The 20,341-nt window shown below is 36.0% G+C and overlaps 1 protein-coding gene across 1 annotated transcript in view; it reads left to right on the top strand.

Moving 5' to 3' along the window:
• The window catches only part of HCN1 (hyperpolarization activated cyclic nucleotide gated potassium channel 1), a 207,606-nt gene that overhangs the window by 111,911 nt on the left and 75,354 nt on the right, over positions 1-20,341 (top strand). The window contains exon 3 of the mRNA XM_068667398.1: positions 475-636. Within this exon, the coding sequence (XP_068523499.1) occupies positions 475-636 (162 nt within the window). The remainder of the gene's footprint in view (positions 1-474; positions 637-20,341) is intronic.

Genomic DNA, 20,341 nt, shown 5'->3' with positions numbered 1-20,341 from the left:
GCTTCTTCACTTAAATTGTGTTGATTTTAAGAAAACAAGGAGTGCGGAAGTGAAGCTATTCTGAATGGGTCATTGAATTTATATCTCCCACAACTTTGTGAATATTTAAACACCCAATTAGCATACATGCATTGGTTTCACTACCTTTAGCAAGCTTTCTGTCACTTATTTAATTATTTGTTTATTTATATGTGTGTGTGTGACATTTGCTCAATTGAAGGAAGTTGTGGGCTTTAAGAAAGTACTTTAGTTGGTGACTACTGACCACCAGCACTTTTTACCAGCTTATGTAATCATGGCATGCAGCCAAGTGTCAGGTGTGTCCGTACAACCCTGTGCCCCCAGACATGAATTTATTGAAAGTTCTCTACCTCCTTAGAACATCTGGGTTTAAGCTTCTTTGTTTCGATGAGAAATGAATAATTTGCATTTCTGATTTGCATCTCATCTATCATCTGTAATTTTTGTCTACAGATTTTCCACATGACATATGATCTGGCCAGTGCTGTGGTGAGAATCTTTAATCTGATTGGAATGATGTTACTGCTTTGCCACTGGGATGGTTGTCTTCAGTTTTTAGTACCATTGCTCCAGGATTTCCCACCAGATTGCTGGGTGTCCCTAAACGGTATGGTTGTAAGTATTGTTCATTTTTCATTGTGCTTTCTAAACTTTATTTATCTAAACAGTTAACATTGGGCTTAAATGTAAAAATACATGCCTAATAACTTATTCAAAGTTATTTTATTGGTTTGCTTGCTAATTGATGAAGGTTAGTTTTGTAGCCCTCATCACTGACAAAATCATACTGACTCCTTGTCAGTAAATGAAACAGAAAATGTTTTCTGTTTTGAGGGCATTTAATTTCTTAATCTTCAATCCTCAAAAAAGTCACGAAAGAGATTTAGAAACACTCACTTCACCAGTGCTTTCAGCTTAGGTTCTAGTTTCATAATGCTCCAGAAAGTATATTATCTACTTTGTTTTCATCTAAAGTTGTTCTCAGTTTGTTTTGTAAATAACTTCTTGGTCATGTTATTAAACCCATTACCAAGTTGTTCCAAATGTAAACATGATTTTTTTTGCTGAGTAAAATAAAGGAAAATACAGATTTAATTCTGTGGTTCAGTACTTTTGTGTGTGTGAACAGACAGTTGAAGACACGGAATTTGTCCGTGAGAATTTATAAGGAAGGGTAATGATATTCTGCTTGTTTGACTTATGCCGTAAAGATCAGTAGCTATAAAGCATTAAATGTTTTATATTAAGTCAGATGAAGAATCAGGTAGATCTTTTTCATTGGAAGGATACTGAATAAGTTGTTGAAATGTGCCTGTAACAAACAGAAAAAGCCCCAAGCAACTGTCTCATTGACCTCCTGAAAACATGCATCTCTCCAGTTTCTACAACTATATAATACATAAAAAGACATCTTTACTGTAGATGGGCAACTTGCCTAGTGCCACATATTTCTATTGTAGAAACATAACAGTATTTATTCCTTTAGGAAAGTGATACTGCACATTACTGTGGGAGCTTGGTGACTAACATTGTCAATCATACAGACAAGCATTTGCAGTCATTGAATGACAATCTTTAATGATAAGCAGCATGTTTGCTGACACCTCATTGTGCAGCTTTTCTAAAAAAAAAAAAAAGGAAAAAAAAAGCAACATATCTTCAAAAATGGAATTGCTACTATAAAAGTAGGTCACCAGGATGCTGACTGGCACGTCTTTGCATTCTGCTGCATCCTGGGCTCTGCTTCATAACATCTTTCATTCAGTTTCAGAAAGGGTACATTTTCTACCAGCTTGCTAGAGATCTAGATAAAAATCATGCTAGAGAGTAAAGGGAGTAAGCCTTGGATTATGGTCAATTGAAGTATTTACCTTTTAAAGGTACACTTGCAGGAACAGTTAGCTATTAAATTCTCTCTCTTATGTAAGAACTACATTTCACCTTAGAAAGCTGTGCACATGCTTAGGGAGATCTTTCTGCCTGCCCACACTGTTTTCTTACAGAAATAATACGGTCTCTTTACTGGCCATATATTCTTGGAAAGATTTTTTTGAAAATTGCACTTTTTTTTTTTTTTCCCCTCCCCTCTGACAACTGAATCTTTTGCTGTTAATGAATACTGTGGTTCAATCTGAACTGGTGGTGATGGCCACGAAGAACCAATATTGTCAGGAAGAAGAGGTCTTTAGCTAACTCCATCTAATACATCTTTCTGTCAATACATTCTCTTTTACTTGAAGATTTTACTCAGAGATTTCAGCACAGTAGTTTGTAAAGACAACTGTAAATGAATTTGGAGTTTGGTTCAAGTTTCTGAATCAAAGACTTCTGAAATCAACTGCTCAGAAATTGCCCATTATTCATTTGAGTAAGTGAAGTTTTGTGTGGACAGTTCCAGGACTTCACACTGTTGCAACACTATATGTTCCTCAAAATAAGGCCAATTCTTAACACTGGCCTTCCTGTTGTTATGAAAAGAAAGTGTAAGCTAGTATCTTCCTTTAATTTTTCCAAATGTCATCCCACTTGCCCGCTTTCGTATCTTCACTGGCATTTCATTGCACTCTGTAATGTTTATTTACAGTTGGCCAGCAGGATCTTATGTTCTTCCACAATATTTATGTATTTGTCTCCAAAAATAAGACAAACAGTAAATAAATAAAATAAAGGTGAACAGGTGCTCTTTTTTCCTCATCACTGTAAGTCATTTTCCAGTCAATCCACTCCAGAAAATGTAAGTTATTTCTGCAAGGCTCTATGGTTCTCCAATGTAGTTCCTAGATTTTTTTTTTCGCTAGTACTGTGCGTTTCATGCCTAAACAAAGTCTTCTTTGAAGAAGTTTTACAAAGTTTCTTAATGATACTGCTTAATTTTACGTTGGCTCAGCATATTATCTCTGTTTCCTTGTGTTATTTATCCTCAGCTTTCTGATCTGCATTGCCTCAGACTAGTGTACTTCCATAATGACTCACAGACCAAACAGATTTATCATACCTCAGAGTCAGAGCCAGTAGTTCTTTAGAAAATTAGGAGTAAAACTTTCAACAGAGTCAATGGGAGGCACAAAACCAGAAAGCTGCAGAGAGCCCCTCCTGTCAATCTGTAGAACCCCCAATTCTTCATTTCGTGTTTGCTTTTACCTGAAGAGAATTACAAAAAAAACCCTGTGTGAAAGTCCCAAATTATGAGCAGTTATGTCCAGGCCTTATATGGGACAGAGTTTCTAAGCAAGTAGAGATGACATTTTTGCCACTGATGCCATCTGGCCATTTGAACACGACATGCCTGCAATAAAGCATCCCTTGCAGTAAATGAGTTTTTGTTTTATTGAAAGTTTTGCATTTCCTATTACCTATGGCAAAATCTGAAAGGCACGTTAGTCCTTGAGTAACAGTGTCTGAAGGTCCACAACCTCTGTTTACTTGACTATATTTGCAATCATCAGATGTATCGTTAGGACATATGGTCTTTTAAGCAAGGTATTTACATAAGATTGCCAGATTTTTCATGTATAAAGTTGCTTTAGTCAAATAAAAACCTGTCAGAGAAGTATAGAATTTAACTTGAAGGCTGAGTGTTTTAAAAGCTAAAAGTAACTGTAAAGTTTTTGGAAAGGGCTTGCTTTGCTGGCATTTCTCATGGCAGTCAGCCAAGTTTGCACAGCAAGAATGCTTCAGGTACTCTGGTTTCTTTGTTTTGTCATGTTCTTACTGTCCTTGCCGTTGAATTGCTTTAAACTCAGTTGTTGTCTTTTTAGATTTTAGATTTGGAGAAGAGGGATTTTGCATTATATTAACTCTCCCTTGTGTTGTATCATTTGCTCAGGGAAAAGGAAAATCAGAAGTTAAACTTAAGATCCTTATCTCTGGTGGTATTACCATTGAAGTGAAAATAATTTGGAAATTTCTTCTGTAGAGTCTGTAGGTCCTTCCCATTGCAAAATGAATGGTTTAAATTAATGATTAATAGGGAAATTCATAAATGTAGGAAATGGTCATGAATTCTAATGCTCTGAGAATTATGCTAACATATATATATAATATATACATAAACAATATATATAATATATACATAAACAGTAATATACAATATAAAATAATATATGACAATATATACAAAACCAACAAAAACAAAAATATATATATACAAAAACAGTTTAGTTTTTGTATACACACACATAGAACTAATTGTCAGCATTTCTTATTAATTAACACCATTTTCAATTATTCAGTTTTCAGTAATACTTCAGTAAGATCTGTTTTACTTAGTGGAGCACTTAGTGGAGGAGTGGATTGCAGTCACTTGATGAGTGACTGTATTCAGTATTCAGTTTTCTTTTTTTTTGATAATGTATCAGTTTACCACCTTCAACCCTGTGGTTAGCCATTAGACAGATAATTTTCTCATTATTTTTTGCTGCATTTAATCATTATGTGGAAATTATTTAGTGTTTCACAAATGTTTTGAGTAACTTTTTATTATGTGTCAAGATGTTGTGGAGCCATGTTCAAAGCACAGATTCCTCTTGACTTCATTTGCAGTGACAAGTAATAAATACATATATAAATCAAATCCCATGATCTTAAATTGGATGCCTAGTAAACATGGAACATATGGGAATCATCTGATTACTGGAGGCACTTAGGATCTCATGAGGTATAATACTACACTAATGTATTTTATAGTTATATATTTATGTATGTCTATTGATTTAGTTATAGCAAATGCTTCTAGGAACAGTTAAAACATTACTGTTCTGAGACTGATTAAAATATTAATGAAGCAGGAATTGCCCAATTCAGATAAATGCTCTATTTACAATATAATTTGGAAATATGGTAGTACTAATAGTAACATTATGTAACTGACATTCTTAGGACTAAGTTACCCATGTTTTGGGAAAGTAAATTGGAATAATAATACTCTTCCAGGATGTGCCATTGTTCAGTACTCAGTCATTGCTCTCTCTTACACAGTCCTGACCCAGTTTTTGAGGTCAGCTCACTTCCCATTCAAGATGATGGGATAATGCAACTGCTTGTGTCCTGTACCAGTGGGTGAAACAGGTCATAAAATCCAGTGTTAGGCCTAAAAATATATTAGCTCAGGATATTAGTTAATGTGATCTGACTCTATCAGAAACTACAGAGGAAAAAGTTGTAGACATGCAGTGCTAAATGACAAAGTATGCTTAATGTAGACTGAAGCCATGTGTTAACTGCAGTACCAAAGTTTTACACCAAGCTAGAAAGTACCAAAGAAATGGGGTAGCTGAGGACACTGTTGATTTAACTTTGTGTGCCATGATCAGTGAAGAGGAAAACAAATCACATTCTCATTTTTATAAAAATGGCTGAGGCTTTAGGAAGATAACTTAGGTTTTGGCATATGTTTTTTGTTTGTTTGTTTGTTTGTTTTTAATGTTCTCTAATAGATTAGGATGTCATCCATCTTTGCTGGCGTAGAACACCCATACTAAAGGAAATAATAATAACTTTTTGTTCTTACCTTCTTGCCTTAGTGTAATATCTATTATTACCAAAAGTACCAAAAGACTTTAGTATTTTTGACAGTAGATTTATGATGTTCTTACATAAAAGAAATTTTCATGTGCCTCATATTTTTTTTTTTTTAATATTTCTTTATTTCTATTTTGTTCATTGTCTTAGTTCCTGCTGACAGTAAATTGATTCTGAGTAGAAGGCAAGTTACTGTGGTCCAACCCAGCATCTGCACTATATTTCTATCATGGCTGCTGTTTCTTAACCCCAAAATTGTACTCATTTGTTCCACTACATCCTTACTTTTTTTTTTTTTTTAATCTTCTCATTCAAGTTATATTATCTCCATCTTTCAAATGCTGTTTGTTTGTAGCAGAAATGCACTGGTTTACAATTTCAAATTCTGTGATAGTGAAGCCTCACTGGTTCGCTAACTTAAAATTACTTATGACATTGATGGGTTCCCAGGTTATCATTTGGAGCTCATTGTGCTAATATCATGAGCTAATTGAAAAGTAGAACCTTCACATTTTGAAAATAAAGGCGCAAAATCATTTACACAGTGGCCTAAAGCTTCATAAAAATTTAATACTAATGCAAGCATGCATGTTATCCATGAATACTTGGATTGCAACTGAAACAAAACTGAAAGTAGTCCTTCAGAACAGGTTCCCCAAGCACCCTCCTCTTCCCCCCTTTCCCTCCCCCCCCATATCTTTGGAAATAGTTTAGCATTATGAATTCAAGTACTGTCATAAGCTCTTCTACTGGACTTTATTGTCACTGAAATACTTTAAACTCAATGTTGAAGTATTGATGGTAGAGATAGTTATTTTAGTAGATACTGAAATTCAATGCTACAGAACAAGGATCTAAATTCGGACCTATGTTTTTAAGTGCTAACAATGTGCTACTGATGTATTAATAGGTTCTAAAGAGGACAACTTCTGTAATGATTTAGTTGGCTACCTAATGTGCCTCTGTTTCATTCAGATAGAAAGCTGGTCTTTCTTATACAGGATAAGAATAATGAAACAGTTAGTGAAAAGAAGCATGCAAATTCAGATTGGTGAACCTAATAGATACCAACTTATTTCCACACAATTTCTTCATTATCATGTAAGCTAGTAGGAAGTTATCCAGATGTGGATTCAAGGAGGGATTTACCCCTTTATCATCAAGATTTAAGTCCCATGTTTTCCCCTATGAAAATCAGCCCAACTCATGAGTGTTAATTCTGAAGTATATTGTAAAGGGATTTGTGATAAATTGTATATTAGGAAATATTTTATTGAAAACTTAATTTTGAACAAATACAAGAAATGGCATGTAATATGGCTAATTCTATTGTTGCATTCGGTAGACATACTAAGGAAAAATAATAAACATCATAATGCATGCCTTAGCCATTTCTTTCTTCTTAAAAAAAAACAAAACAAAACAACAACAACAATAAAACTAAAGCAGAAATGTAAGTTGGACCTGTCATATTTTAGAACCTTCTACCTGCCATGTGCCCCAGAATAAATATTCAGGAAGAATTATATGCACCTTGTAGTCAAATGCAGCTTCTGTGTTGTAAAAGAATGCACTCCCTTTGTTTCAGGATGGCTGGCTATTTTGCCATGTCTGTATAAATTTGACAAAACGTGTTTATCTCCATGTGGTAGTATTCCAGGTTGAACAAACATATTATTGTGGAAAGGTTATTCTGAAGTAGCTCTTCATGGGTTGCTGGAATATCCAAACACTGAACAGTTGGAATATCTATGCCATAGAAGGTTTCCCAGAATAAATCCAGACGTAGATAAAACCAGATGAATCCCATTTATATACATCTGCTCTTCAGCATTTTTTCCATGTAAATCTATGTTAATATGCACTTCTTGATCTGTGTGTTTTAAGATTGTGTAAAGATAATTGGCTTTGCGCAAGCTGCATATTACTGCCAAGAGGTCATTTCAGATGTATTACAATCAGGTTTTCTCAAGAGTACTAATTTTGCTACTTCTAAGTGAGCGTTTTTGCCATATCAATTTTAAACTTCCTGTACATGACTATTCAGCACTTGACTCATTCTGATAACAAAAGTACATCTGGACAGAAGTCCCCACTGAGATGCAATTAGACAGAAATAAAAATTGGCCACCTGAACTTGTGGCATTTAGAATGCCTACATTTTGCCTTATTTAGAAAAGTCAAACTGTTCTAAAGATCTAGCTCATGTAATTCTGAACTTTCATGCATCACTTTCATACTTCAGACACTTGAGATTTTGACACTTGTCCACATAACACTTTTATAATTTTTGTAATTTAGAGTGTTTTTTTTTTCTTTTTTTTTTTTTTTCTCTTGTGTAGGAGGAACACCAATCTTAGTATTAAAATATTGCTGAGTATCTGTTTTAAGGAACTACTATAAAACAGCCAGAAAATATTATTGAAATTACCTTGGTATCTTCTTTCTCTCTGTTTTGAATGGCTGGATTTTATTTTAAAAGCTTATGACCATCTCATGTGTGTAGTATTGAATCACAGAATCACAGAATTTCTAGGTTGGAAGAGACCTCAAGATCATCGAGTCCAACCTCTAAGCTAACACTAACAGTCCCCACTAAACCATATCCCTAAGCTCTACATCTAAACGTCTTTTGAAGACTTCCAGGGATGGTGACTCCACCACCTCCCTGGGCAGCCCGTTCCAGTGCCTAACAACCCTTTCAGTAAAGAAATTCTTCCTAACATCCAACCTAAAACTCCCCTGGTGTAACTTTAGCCCATTCCCCCTCGTCCTGTCACCAGGCACATGGGAGAACAGACCAACCCCCACCTCTCTACAGCCTCCTTTAATGTACTTATACAGAGCGATAAGGTCACCCCTGAGCCTCCTCTTCTCTAGGCTGAACAAGCCCAGCTCCTTCAGCCGCTCCTCATAGGACTTGCTCTCCAGGCCCCTCACCAGCTTTGTCGCCCTTCTTTGGACCCGCTCAAGCACCTCGATGTCCTTCTTGTAGCGAGGGGCCCAAAACTGAACACAGTACTCGAGGTGTGGCCTCACCAGAGCCGAGTACAGGGGGACGATCACCTCCCTAGCCCTGCTGGTCACAGTGTTTCTGATACAAGCCAGGATGCCGTTGGCCTTCTTGGCCACCTGAGCACACTGCTGGCTCATATTCAGCCGACTGTCCACCATCACTCACGGGTCCTTCTCTGCCTGGCAGCTCTCCAACCATTCCTCTCCCAGCCTGTAGTTCTGCTTGGGGTTATTGCGCCCCAGGTGCAGGACCCGGCACTTGGCCTTGTTGAACTTCATACAGTTGACCTCAGCCCATCGGTGCAGCCTATCCAGATCCTCCTGCAGAGCCTTCCTACCCTCGAGCAGATCGACACACGCACCTAGCTTGGTGTCATCTGCAAACTTACTGAGGGTGCACTCAATGCCGTCATCGTCTCTCCAGTCATTGGACTAGAGAGAGATGGATACTGTCAGGTCTACTTCATTATCACAATTTTACCTAAGTTTTGCAATACTGCTAATACAGTACTGTCAGATAAATGCTTTGAAGCAATTGTGTAATTGCTTTGTAAACATCAGTCTTTGGTAAACATCAAGATAAGATATTCTTTGTCATTTGAATGAGGCAAGAAAATTGTTTCCATGTTCTTCACAGATGATTCATGTACCTTTTCCGGTTCAACTCATGTGTCATTTGAATCAAAGATGCCTTAATCTGTAGTAAAAAAAGAGAATGTAATTTTTGCATTGGATTTCTGTAAAATATTTTTGTAATTTTTCACTATTTTTGAGCAAAAACACGTTATGGTGTATTATTTCATCTTTTGTATTTGGAGGAGGAAGAAGTTAGCTTGTGTTTGAGGATACCTAGCACTTTGAGAGTAGTGTATATTATCAAAAAAGTATTATCTAGGATGATATAGGCAGAAAGAACTTTGCATGATACTTTTTCAACAGCTTTCTGTTTGGAAGTGTTATTTCTGAGCAGAGTCTATTCAGACTAGTAGTTCAGTTTTTCAGAAAGTGGCTGAGTAGTGACCAGGAGTAAAGACCAATTTTTTATCATCCTTGGCAGTAATCCCCAATATCTCTCTGCTTATCCCTAATAGTAAAAATAAGTAAGTTAGATAGTAAAAATAGGAAAGTTGTGCCAAATTTAAACTCCATTAAATGTTGACAGAGTAATATATATGGGAGTCTGTGGTATAATTTGAACAGCCTTTTCCACATGTTCAGAAATAAATTTTATAGTGTATGATGGAAATCTTCAGTGGGAATGAAATATGAGTTTAATTCAGATTCGTGAAAAGAGAAGATCACACTGGAATGGTTCACTCATGGACAATAAGCACAAATGCTAGATTTTCACTAAGTAAGAATGGATTTGGCTCAAGAATTTTTGGACCTATTTAAACATCTCTTTGTAAGTTGTCATAACCCATAAAATTCACCTGCTGGCTTTCTGTCCCTCTGTATATTAACCACAGATACAGCACAGAATATGTTAAACGTGCTTTTAGTTGTTTTTCTCTGATATTGATTACTGTGGTTTTACCACTGCAATAATACCTTCCTGCTGCTGCATATTCTTTCACATCTAACTGAAGTAGTGAAAGACTTATTCTGACAGGCCTGAGTTTATGAATATGCGTGGATGAGGTCCCCTTAGGCTGTTATAATCACTATCTTTTCAAACCAGCTGTTTATAGATATGATAACATATAAATGCTGATGAGGAATTGCATCCTGGAAATTGCATCTGTTTTCAGATATAGCAGTGTAACTGCTCATAACTGACTACATTTTGTAGATCAATAAAATAAACTAACCCTAAATCACATTAGTTGAATGGAGAAGGAAAAAAAAAATGGGAAGGAGAAAGAGAATGAGACAGTTTTAATAGAAATTAAATAACTGAAGCAGAAGTGTTTATTTATTTATTTATTTTTAAACTATGACCCAGCACACCAATCTCAACATGATTTGAGGAAATACAAAATTGTTATGTACTTGATGTATACAAAGTTGATGTGAATAAAAGTTGAAGGATTTCTCTGGTGTATCAAAGCTTGTTGTTTTCTTACATTTAAAATTCCTCTAATGTAATTCCTTCCGTAGACTGGTTTAGTTCCTTAATTCTAAAGGTTGGATCTGAAAAACACAATTATACATATATAAAGAATTGTGTTCTTTGCATCTGGGTGTTTCCAGCTGGTGTTTATATTATATTTCTAAGGAAGACTTGCATGTTAGCTTCAAGAAATTCACAAAAGGGCTGTGCTGAAACTCAAAAGTAGTCAGGTTTTCTTCCAGCACTGCAATCACTAATGCACCTATTAGTTACTTTAATAACAAAGAACAGAACTAAAACTTGTCCTCTTAAAAATAAATAGAAAGGAACTTCAAGTGTAAAGTACAGAAGAAGAAAAAAAAAATGTTATATGAAATTATATTCAATTTAATTCAATTTTAAAGCTAATTTCAGTGAAATAAGAACTTTAATCTTTGTAAGATTTTGGTTGGAATTATGCAACTGTTTCTGTATGAAGGTAAGCTAAAACTTGTCTGTATCTATGCACTTGGAGCATGCAGAACATGCTGCAGTAGAAATAAATTATTACTTATCTCAATTAATACCTTCTGCCATACATAATGTTTTTCTTTTTCTGAGCTATGTGGCTGCCTAGATTTATTAACACAAATATTAAAACCAAATATTGACACATTATTGGGGTCAAGGCAAACTGAACTGAATTTCTCTTAAGTGAATTGTTTATTTTGTTTCAATCAAATAAGAGTAATAAAGACTTCATTTGATCATACATAAATGTACAATAGATACGTAGACTGTGATTAGATTTTTCAGATAAAGATTTTTTTCAGATTTAGCAGGTGTCCAGCAAATATGAAGCTTCCATTAAGAAATGTTTCCAATCAAGTGTTTAAGTTATTTCCAATTTAACATCCTTCTCAGCCTTTTTAGGCAGAGCAAATGCCATGTCTTCAAGATGTGAATGCTATGGTCCGAGTGAAGTATGAGTATGGAACTCATATTGTGTGCTGTGTAATGCTATAATACCTATAATGGAGCAATTTTTAAGTTTGTGTTTTGAGCATTCTTGTGTTCTGATTAGATGCCTTTATTGTCTTGCTCCTGTATGTGGTTTATTATACCGTCTGATTATAATATGCTTATCTTAAAGCCACTGTGCTAGAACTGAATTCACCTAGACAAATTTCCAGCCACACCCACAGAGCCCAACCGACATCTCTTAGCCACTACCCATACTGGCAAACTTGATTCCTAATCCAAATGTCAGATTCAATTTTAAGAGCAAAACCAAAGTTTATAAAATAAAATCATAGCTTGAGAGAGAAGAGTGTTTTGAGGAATTTTAGTTTCTTCACTGGGTAGGAGCAAGAATAGATGTGGGACATCTCCTTCCATGAAAACAAAGGCACACTCAACAGGGGAGCTCAGGGAGCTAATGGAAGTGGTTTTAGCTGAATAGGTTTCTGATACAGATGGTTGAGAGAGAAAAAATCTCCCCTGGAGGTGATAAACAGCACCTGAATTAACTTACTACTCTAAATCACCATCTATAGGAGTCTAATTTTTATTTTTTTTTTCTGTTTAGGTAGCTTAGGCAGATTCAACAGCTGACTTAGTCATTGATGTTAAGTAACTGAAATCAGGTGATAAATTTTATTATGCGTTCTTCTGTTACTGTTCATTCTCTCTAGCAAGAGTCAGGACAAATTGGGCCACAGGTCACTGTAGATACTTGCATATAAATAACAGTCAATGAGGTGCACCATTACTAAGCCTGTTCATCGTCCATTGCTCAGGATCATGGTGTTCTTCCTGTTCTTCTCTCCCTCAAACATCAATCACAACCTCTCATGACTGACCTCTTCCCAGGGTTTCTCTTTTGGGCTGGGTCACCTGCTTCATTGTTACCCATCTGAGTCAGAGCATTTTCATCCCCAGAGCAGATGCCTGCGGAAGATCAAACCAAAGCAAGCAACAGAGCAGAGAGTTTCCATTAGCATCTTACCACTTTTCAGAAATTTGCAGCTAAGAGACTTCTGGAGCCAGAGCTGGTATTTAACAAGCATCAATGCGTATTTCTTCTGATCTGACCGAGTGCTTCACTGTTAGGTTGGAAGTGGGGCGCAGGGGCACAGTGTCATCATATTGTGACTTTGCTATACTGTAGTGGTTTCAGAGCCTGCCTCACTGCCCACAGTTTGGAGTCCCTCCTGCTGTGCCCTGCACTGGAATTGAGTTTACCAGAGAGTGTCCCAAAGTGCTTGCATGGGCATGGGCTGCCAGCTCTATGGAGACACAGTAGTCACACTCCCTCCCCAGGGCATGATTTCTCATGTCTTAAAGTAAGCTGAGAGACAACTATAGAGCTATACCTTGAAACAGAAAAAGGAAGCTACCCAGACATTAGACAAAATTAAAGGAAATACAGCTTTCTGCAGAATTTAATTCACTGTACTGGGTATTCAAACTCAAACGTTTATGAGTTTCAGTGAGTTTCAGTGAGCTTCAGTGTTGTGACAGGGAAGGCAAAAGACAATGAACATCACTTTTGCCTACTTATTAAGGCTCCCAGTGGATTTCAACTCATGATATCAGAAAACAGACAAAATCTGTTTTTAGAGGCATGACTGGGGCATGGAAACTCAGCACATCTTAGGATAATGCTATGAGGTCTCTTGGGTGCTCTGTAAGTCCTTCAAGTGCTGTGGAAGAGCTTTAAAAGACAAGAGGAATGTTCCCCTTCCTTCTCCCTCAAAGCATGAATACTTGGTACCCTAAAGTTAGGATTTTTTTTTTTTTTTTTTTTTATGACTCAAGTTAACCTCCCTCTTGTAGAGGAAATAAATTAATTTTTAGTGAGTCACTAAATCTTTTTTTTTTTTTTTTTTTTTTTTAATTTAAATCAATAGATCAATAGACATCATTTTGTGTGTTGGTTATAGGCTGCTAAATAATTTTTTCTTCAAGTTATTTTATTACCTTAATAACCTTGCAAACACTAGTAAGCACCTGCAGTTTTAGGGTATTTGAATTTAAGAACAGATCATCAGTGAAACTCATCAGAGTTCTCAGAAAAATAAAAGCATCTGACCTAGATCCTCCGTGTTTACTTTGACACCAAGGTTTGTTCTTTTCATAAAGACAGAGTAAGATATCAGCTGCAAAACTCCTTTGCTTCCTGATTTCGCTCTCTAACAAAATAATGAAAAGCTATTTGTTGGAGATTGTATTTGTTGTAGGACTGTGATTTACCAAACACACAGACCAGCCCCTCGAGGGATCAGATATTTAATAACTTAATTTCCTGAAGGTTACATCTGGTAAACTAACCAGATGTAACCTAAAGTCTCAAAGGTATCAGATTAGGAAATAAATTGAAAACTGACAGGAAAAGTGCTGTTTTCAACACCCGCTAAGTATAGAAAAATGCCTAAAAACACTGCATTTTTACCCTAAAAACTATGTTACTTAAAGAGAAAAGAATTTATGATAAAAGCTATAGACTAAGGAGAAAAATATTTGAATTCTACCATATGGAACTGAATTCCTTGCAATGGAAAGACTATTCTTCAAAGCACTGGAACTCCTGAATCCTAGTACCAACTCTTATGCTGAATCTGAGAATGAAATAAGCATTGATTCACCTTGGTTAATTTTTCAGCAGATTAAAACATTCAGGCCACATGTAGACACATTTGCCTTTCTGAGTAGTATTAGTATTTTATATATTAGTATTTTTCATTCTACTGTAACCTGTCATTTATATATATATGTATAAATATATATATATAATTTTTCTAAGATCACATTCCTTTAATACTTACAAAGGGAAAATATTTTGCAAGAGCATGCATGTATATAGAACAAGAATGAAAGTATTTCTAATGAAAACCAGACAGTATTTTGATATGTTAGTGAGAAAGCATTTTAACATTATGATTTTATGCATGTCTGTCTATCTCCCTTTTAATTTATACATGTATATCAAGATTTCCTATCCTTTCCTAAGAATAGCTTTGTCTGCTACTTACAAAGTTAGTTGTTTTTCTTTTTTTTTTTTTTCCACTGTTTTCACACAGCTTCAAAACCTCTGATTCAAAAAGAATGGTAATAGCACTCAGAATGCTAAATATCCACTGCCAAAAAACATTTTATTTTCATTTGTCATTTTATTTGGGATCGGATGCTTCACAGAATTTGCTGTCTAGTCTGAGTTGTTCACAGAACGCAGACATGCAGTTCCTTCTGCAGAGTTCCCTTTTCTGAATTAGTTGCAAATCCTGTCTATGACAATGGTGATTCTACTTAACAGTTTTTTAGTAAAGCAATATACTGTGGAGTCACAAGTCAGGTTTGTATCACTTCACTCCTTCAGCTGTCTCCCAGAAAGGCGCTATATTAAGCTTACATTATCATCTGTCTGTTCTTGACTATCAGATAGCTACTGTGGAGAATCCAAAGCTTTTCTTGGTGGTTGCATTGTAAAAGCATTTCATAAATCATTTGATTCAGTGCTCGAGGCTTGTTAAGTAAACATTGCATCATATCCATCTTTCACCATCTGAAAAAAGCAGAAAAAGAGATATGATGTCTTTACCACACTCTGAATTTTTAAGTCTCCTCAGCAGTTTTATTTCATGCATTTCAGTTTGTCATTGGAAAAGGTTTTTTGTAGGATTTATATATTTTCTCATTATTGTTTTGACCTTTCTTTTTCTTCTTTTCTTATAGTAAAGAGAAGCCGTGTTTGCTCAGTTAAATCATTTCTAATAGAAACCTGTAGATGTACTTATTTGTTGTAGTCACTTACAGTGACTACATAATACTTACTGTGTATTTACTGTAATTGCAACATATTGTCCCCTTGGTGGACACTGTGTATCTGTTTCAGTCAGTCCCTTGCTTAAAGTAATGATGCATAGTTTATTTCAGGATCAAAAAATAGTGTGACTTCATGAAACTTTGAATGTGCTGTGAGAGAGCAGAACAAAAGCCAAAGCTCATTGTCAGATTATTGGATTATTTAAAAAAAAAAAAAAAAAAAAAAAGAATTTGTAAAAGATTTTGGGCTATTTTAGATAATAACATTAATTCAAAGGAAGAAAGAGGAAATGCTTTCTATTGGTAGTAATTGCTACTAAAATTCACAGAATCACAGAATCATTAAAGTTGGAAAAGACCTTCAAGATCATCTGGTCCAACCATCCCTCTACCACCAATATCACCCAGTAAACCATGTCCCTAAGCACTATGTCCAACGTTTCCTCGAACACCCCCAGGGACGGTGACTCCACCACCTCCCTGGGCAACCCGTCCCAATGCCTGACTACTCTTTCTGAGACTGAAGTATCTCCAAGTGTCCAACCTGAACTGCCCTTAGTGCAACTTGAGGCCATTCCCTCTAGTCCTATCACTAGTTATCTGTGAGAAGAAGCTGACCACCAGCTCCCCACACCTTCCTATCAGTTGGTGTAGAGAGCAATAAGGTCTCCCCTGAACCTCCTCTTCTCCAGACTAAACAACCCCAGTTCCCTCAGCCTCTCTTCACAGGACTTATGTTCTGGGCCCTGCACCAGCTTCGTAGCCCTTCTCTGGACACCCTCCAGGGCCTTGATGTCCTTCTTGTACTGAGGGGCCCAAAACTGAACACCCTACTCGAGGTACGACTTCACCAGAGCAGAGTACAGGGGGACAGTCACCTCCCTGGGACAATCACATCCCTGATCCTGCTGGCTACACTATTCCTAATGCAAGCCAGGATGCCGTTGGCCTTTTTAGCCACCTGGGCACTCTGCTGGCTCATGTTCAGGAGAGCATCAATCAGCATCTCCAGAGCCTTTTCCTCTGTGCAGCTTTCAAGCAACTCTCCCCCAGGCTTGTAGTGCTGCATCAGGTTGTTGTGGCTGAAGTGCAGGACATGGTACTCAGCCATGTTAAACCCCATCCCATTGGCCTCTGACACTACCTGAAATTATGCCACCTAAAAAGTTTGAAAACAAATGTATACAAAACCAGCCACAACCAACAGGAAATGTCTAGAGCATCCAGATGTCTACCTTGCAGAAGCTGTTCATGTTCTGCATGAGTACTTAAAGAAGCTGAAACATAAACTTTTCAAAAAATCCAAGACTCTGCCCTGCATTCTGTATTCTGTTTCCATGTGGAACAGCCACGGGTGGGGTAGCAGCTACATTCTGGGAAATTCTTTCACTTGTATTTGTCTGAGTTTATCTCTGATTCGTTGGCATGGGAGCTCTATGAATACTGGTAGATACATACCCAGGTCTGTTTTCTCTCCTGACAACTGTACTTCTAAGTAACCAAGACAAGATGGCCACAAGATGGCTATGTGGAAGAGTATTAATTGACTGCAGCCAAAACCACCAGCTTCTGAAAAATTACAAGTACACCTAGTCAGATTCCATGGTGGGAGAATGTTTCATAGCACTATTACCTTTTCATGTGGGAAAAACTGGCATAGTCTTTTAACATTTTATTCTGAACTTTGTAAAATCTTAGGTACAGATTCTTTAAAAATTCTTACTAAAATAACTTGAATGATATATTTGGAATGAGAGATTATTTAAAATTGAATTAATAAATTTAGAACTTTCTTCAGTCTTTTGGGTTCAGTTAGGATATCATAGTGACCAGATAAAAGGATGAATCAGAGTGGGATGAAAAACATGCAAAAGAGTAGAAAAAAAATATTTTTAAGGTTTAATTTTTTGACTTAATGTGTATACAGCTGTAAAAATTTATGATTGTATCTCTGATCAGATGCAGATTCTCAGTGCTAAGAGCAGCACTGAGCAATATACACAGCAGCACTGAGCCTGCCCTATGAGCTTTTAAACAGATACATGTCTTATGTGAACCATCCTTTTGGATGCAACTGGCCTACGCATATAATAACTCAAATATATGTGCAAGACCCAGGTGCATGCTTAAGAAAAATTTTTACACTTCTGTTGCTTTTAATAAATTGCTATGCTGATGCCACAAAGAAAATAATGAATCCTTACCACAAAAAGGTAATCACAGGGGGATATTCTTGCAGCTTTTTTAATGGAGAAGGTATTAGCAGATAAAAACTCAACCATTTCTTTCGTGTCAAGAAAAATAATCAAAAGAAAAACAAAGATCGGTTACGCTGCTGTGTTTTTGTTTGATGGCTAGTTCCAAAGACATAGCACCAAAACACGAATAAGCTGTAATGACAGTAGTCACATAACAACTTTGAACAAAGTAAATATATAATATTTAGTCATTGCTCCTCCAGTAAAACCTATTTTCCTGTGAAATGCAGTACCAAACACTTTTTTTTCTTTTTTTTTTTTCTGCCCATATTGGTCTTGAATCTATGTGCTGAGTCATTTGCACCATCTGTTATCTGTGCACGTATCAGCAGAGAGAAATGCTGAGAAGATTCTGAAGACATCTGTTTATTCCACTGAGCTTACCAATTCATTTTTTTTTTTTTTATATCATATGTACAAACTTCCTAATGTAAACTCATTTTCCTGGCACTTCTTAAGATTTTTAGAATAACAGCAAAATTTTTAGTCTTCCAAATCTACCACCTTGCCTTTGTTTACTAGCTTTAGGAATCAACAAGAGAGTCTTAGCAGTAACAGCTGTGATAAGTGTATGTTTTGCATGGCAGTACATTCACCACTACACAAGTTTTGAAAAAATAAGCATTACAAAGCTTTTCCACTGGACACCTTGGTTATTTGTTGTGGTATTCAAACAGCATTTTTGAAAACTGAAATGGTGAGATAGTATTTTGCTGTGATTTGATATCTGAGATTTTAACCAAACTATCATTCTAAGGTACTGTTGAAGCCAGATGCAGTGAATTAGACTGATGGACAACTATGAATGCTATGTATTCATACTAAAATGTATAGATGGATATATTTAATCAATTTTATTTAAGGACCCAATTCTAGTGTGATGTCTGAGTTACAGGCATATAACTTAGTTGACACAGGTAAATTACTGCCAATGGACATAGCTTATATTCTGAAATATGAGAGCAGATCCAGAATTTGAAGATGTGTAGATGACAAAGAGCATGAGAAACTTTAGAGGTCAGTAAGGCTTTTTTGGAAAGTTCACTGTAACAGTTTTTGGCCACTAAATTTAGATGACACAGGATTTAGTAAGAAACACTTGTCCATTTCTCTAGTTGTGTTTGACATACTAATTAAAAGTGTCATAAACATGCAGATATAGCCTTTTCTTAGGATGTCTTTTTGATTAGTTGAACTATGTTTTAAATAATTATTAGATTTTACAAGTCTTTAAAAGGCTTGAAGAAATAAAAGTTAGCGGGTAAATATAAGAAGTAAGTCATGGTAAATTTATGTGAGATACAAGTACAGGTAAATCAAATTCCCCTCGGAAAAGATTGTAATTTTTATAGGAACTTTGTCAAGCGTCTCCTCAAGATTTTAGGGTGGTGTTTCCTTGAGGTCATGCTATCAAGAATGTTTCATACTTTCTTCAACCTTTGAAGCCCTATTGTGAATTTTACATTTGATTTATGCAATTGATTTCTGTGACAATGTTAAAACCAAAGGGTTTATGTACTGTCTAGCTTCCTGCACTGCTCCCAAATAGACCTGGTATTGCTTGGGAGAGTGTTTATGTGGACAGCTCCATGACAGAGCATTTCTAAAGTTTCAGAGCTTTGAAACACTTTCTAATATTTTATAATTTACTAGTATAGACACAGTCTGTGTATTTCCTGTTAAGATTTATATCTGTCTTTGCTCCTTCAGAAATCACTTGCCTTCAGGAGAACCCAAAGTGAATGGTGGCCATGAATGAGTGTCTATTACTGTCTACAAGGCAAGCTCTTTGGGTTATGGACATGTTACTTCCCCGTTCCTACTGTGGCTTTCAGGGGGACAATTAGAATTCTAAGTCCAAGATCACTGTAGGAATCATTTCACTTAATGCCTAAGTCAATCTTTGCTACACAATTATAAAGCACCCCCCTGCAAACTGAGACACACACAGTTTCTGTGATACATACGGTATCTGTGATGTGAAAGGAGAAAGGAACTGAGACAAAAATTTGGAAAACAACACTGTCTGTGCAATAGTCTATTTGCTATGAGATTTCTAAACCAATTTATATCTCAATATATAGCTGAGGTAAGATAAGCTGTGCCTAAGGGAATGGCTACAATGTGGGCATGGAATTGATTTGTCTGATGACAATAAAATCTTCTCATGAAAATCTCCATAGTTTCCAGTAAAATAGAAAGCCGTTTTTTAATACACTGAGTAAAATAATTTGCCTTTTATTTTTAGAAATCTTAGAAGATGCCACATGACCTTTCTTACAAGCTGAAAAGTTAATATTATAGAAAGATATCCATAGAAGATTTGAAATTATGAGACAAAGGTGCAGAAAGAGGCTTGGAAACAGATCTTTAAAATCAGGAGTTCTCAGGGATGAATATATATTTTAGGACACCTGCTAAGTTAATGTATATACCTACAAAAATTGCAAATGATCAGTTATCATGGTTTCCACAATTGTGAAGATTTCCCAATGTTATCAAGCTAGATTATGTAATCAATCCTTGGATAAACAGCTTTGGCATATTTCACAATTATAATTTTTAATAGTTTTTCCAAATTAATGTTATTTCATTTAAAATATTTTAAACCGATTACTGCTAATCTGGAACCAGTGATCAGCCCATTGTCAACTAAGAAATTAAATACCCT

This window comes from Anas acuta, chromosome Z (genome assembly GCF_963932015.1).
Source record: "Anas acuta chromosome Z, bAnaAcu1.1, whole genome shotgun sequence".
NCBI lineage: Eukaryota > Metazoa > Chordata > Aves > Anseriformes > Anatidae > Anas > Anas acuta.
This window is presented reverse-complemented; position numbering and strand designations above follow the sequence as displayed.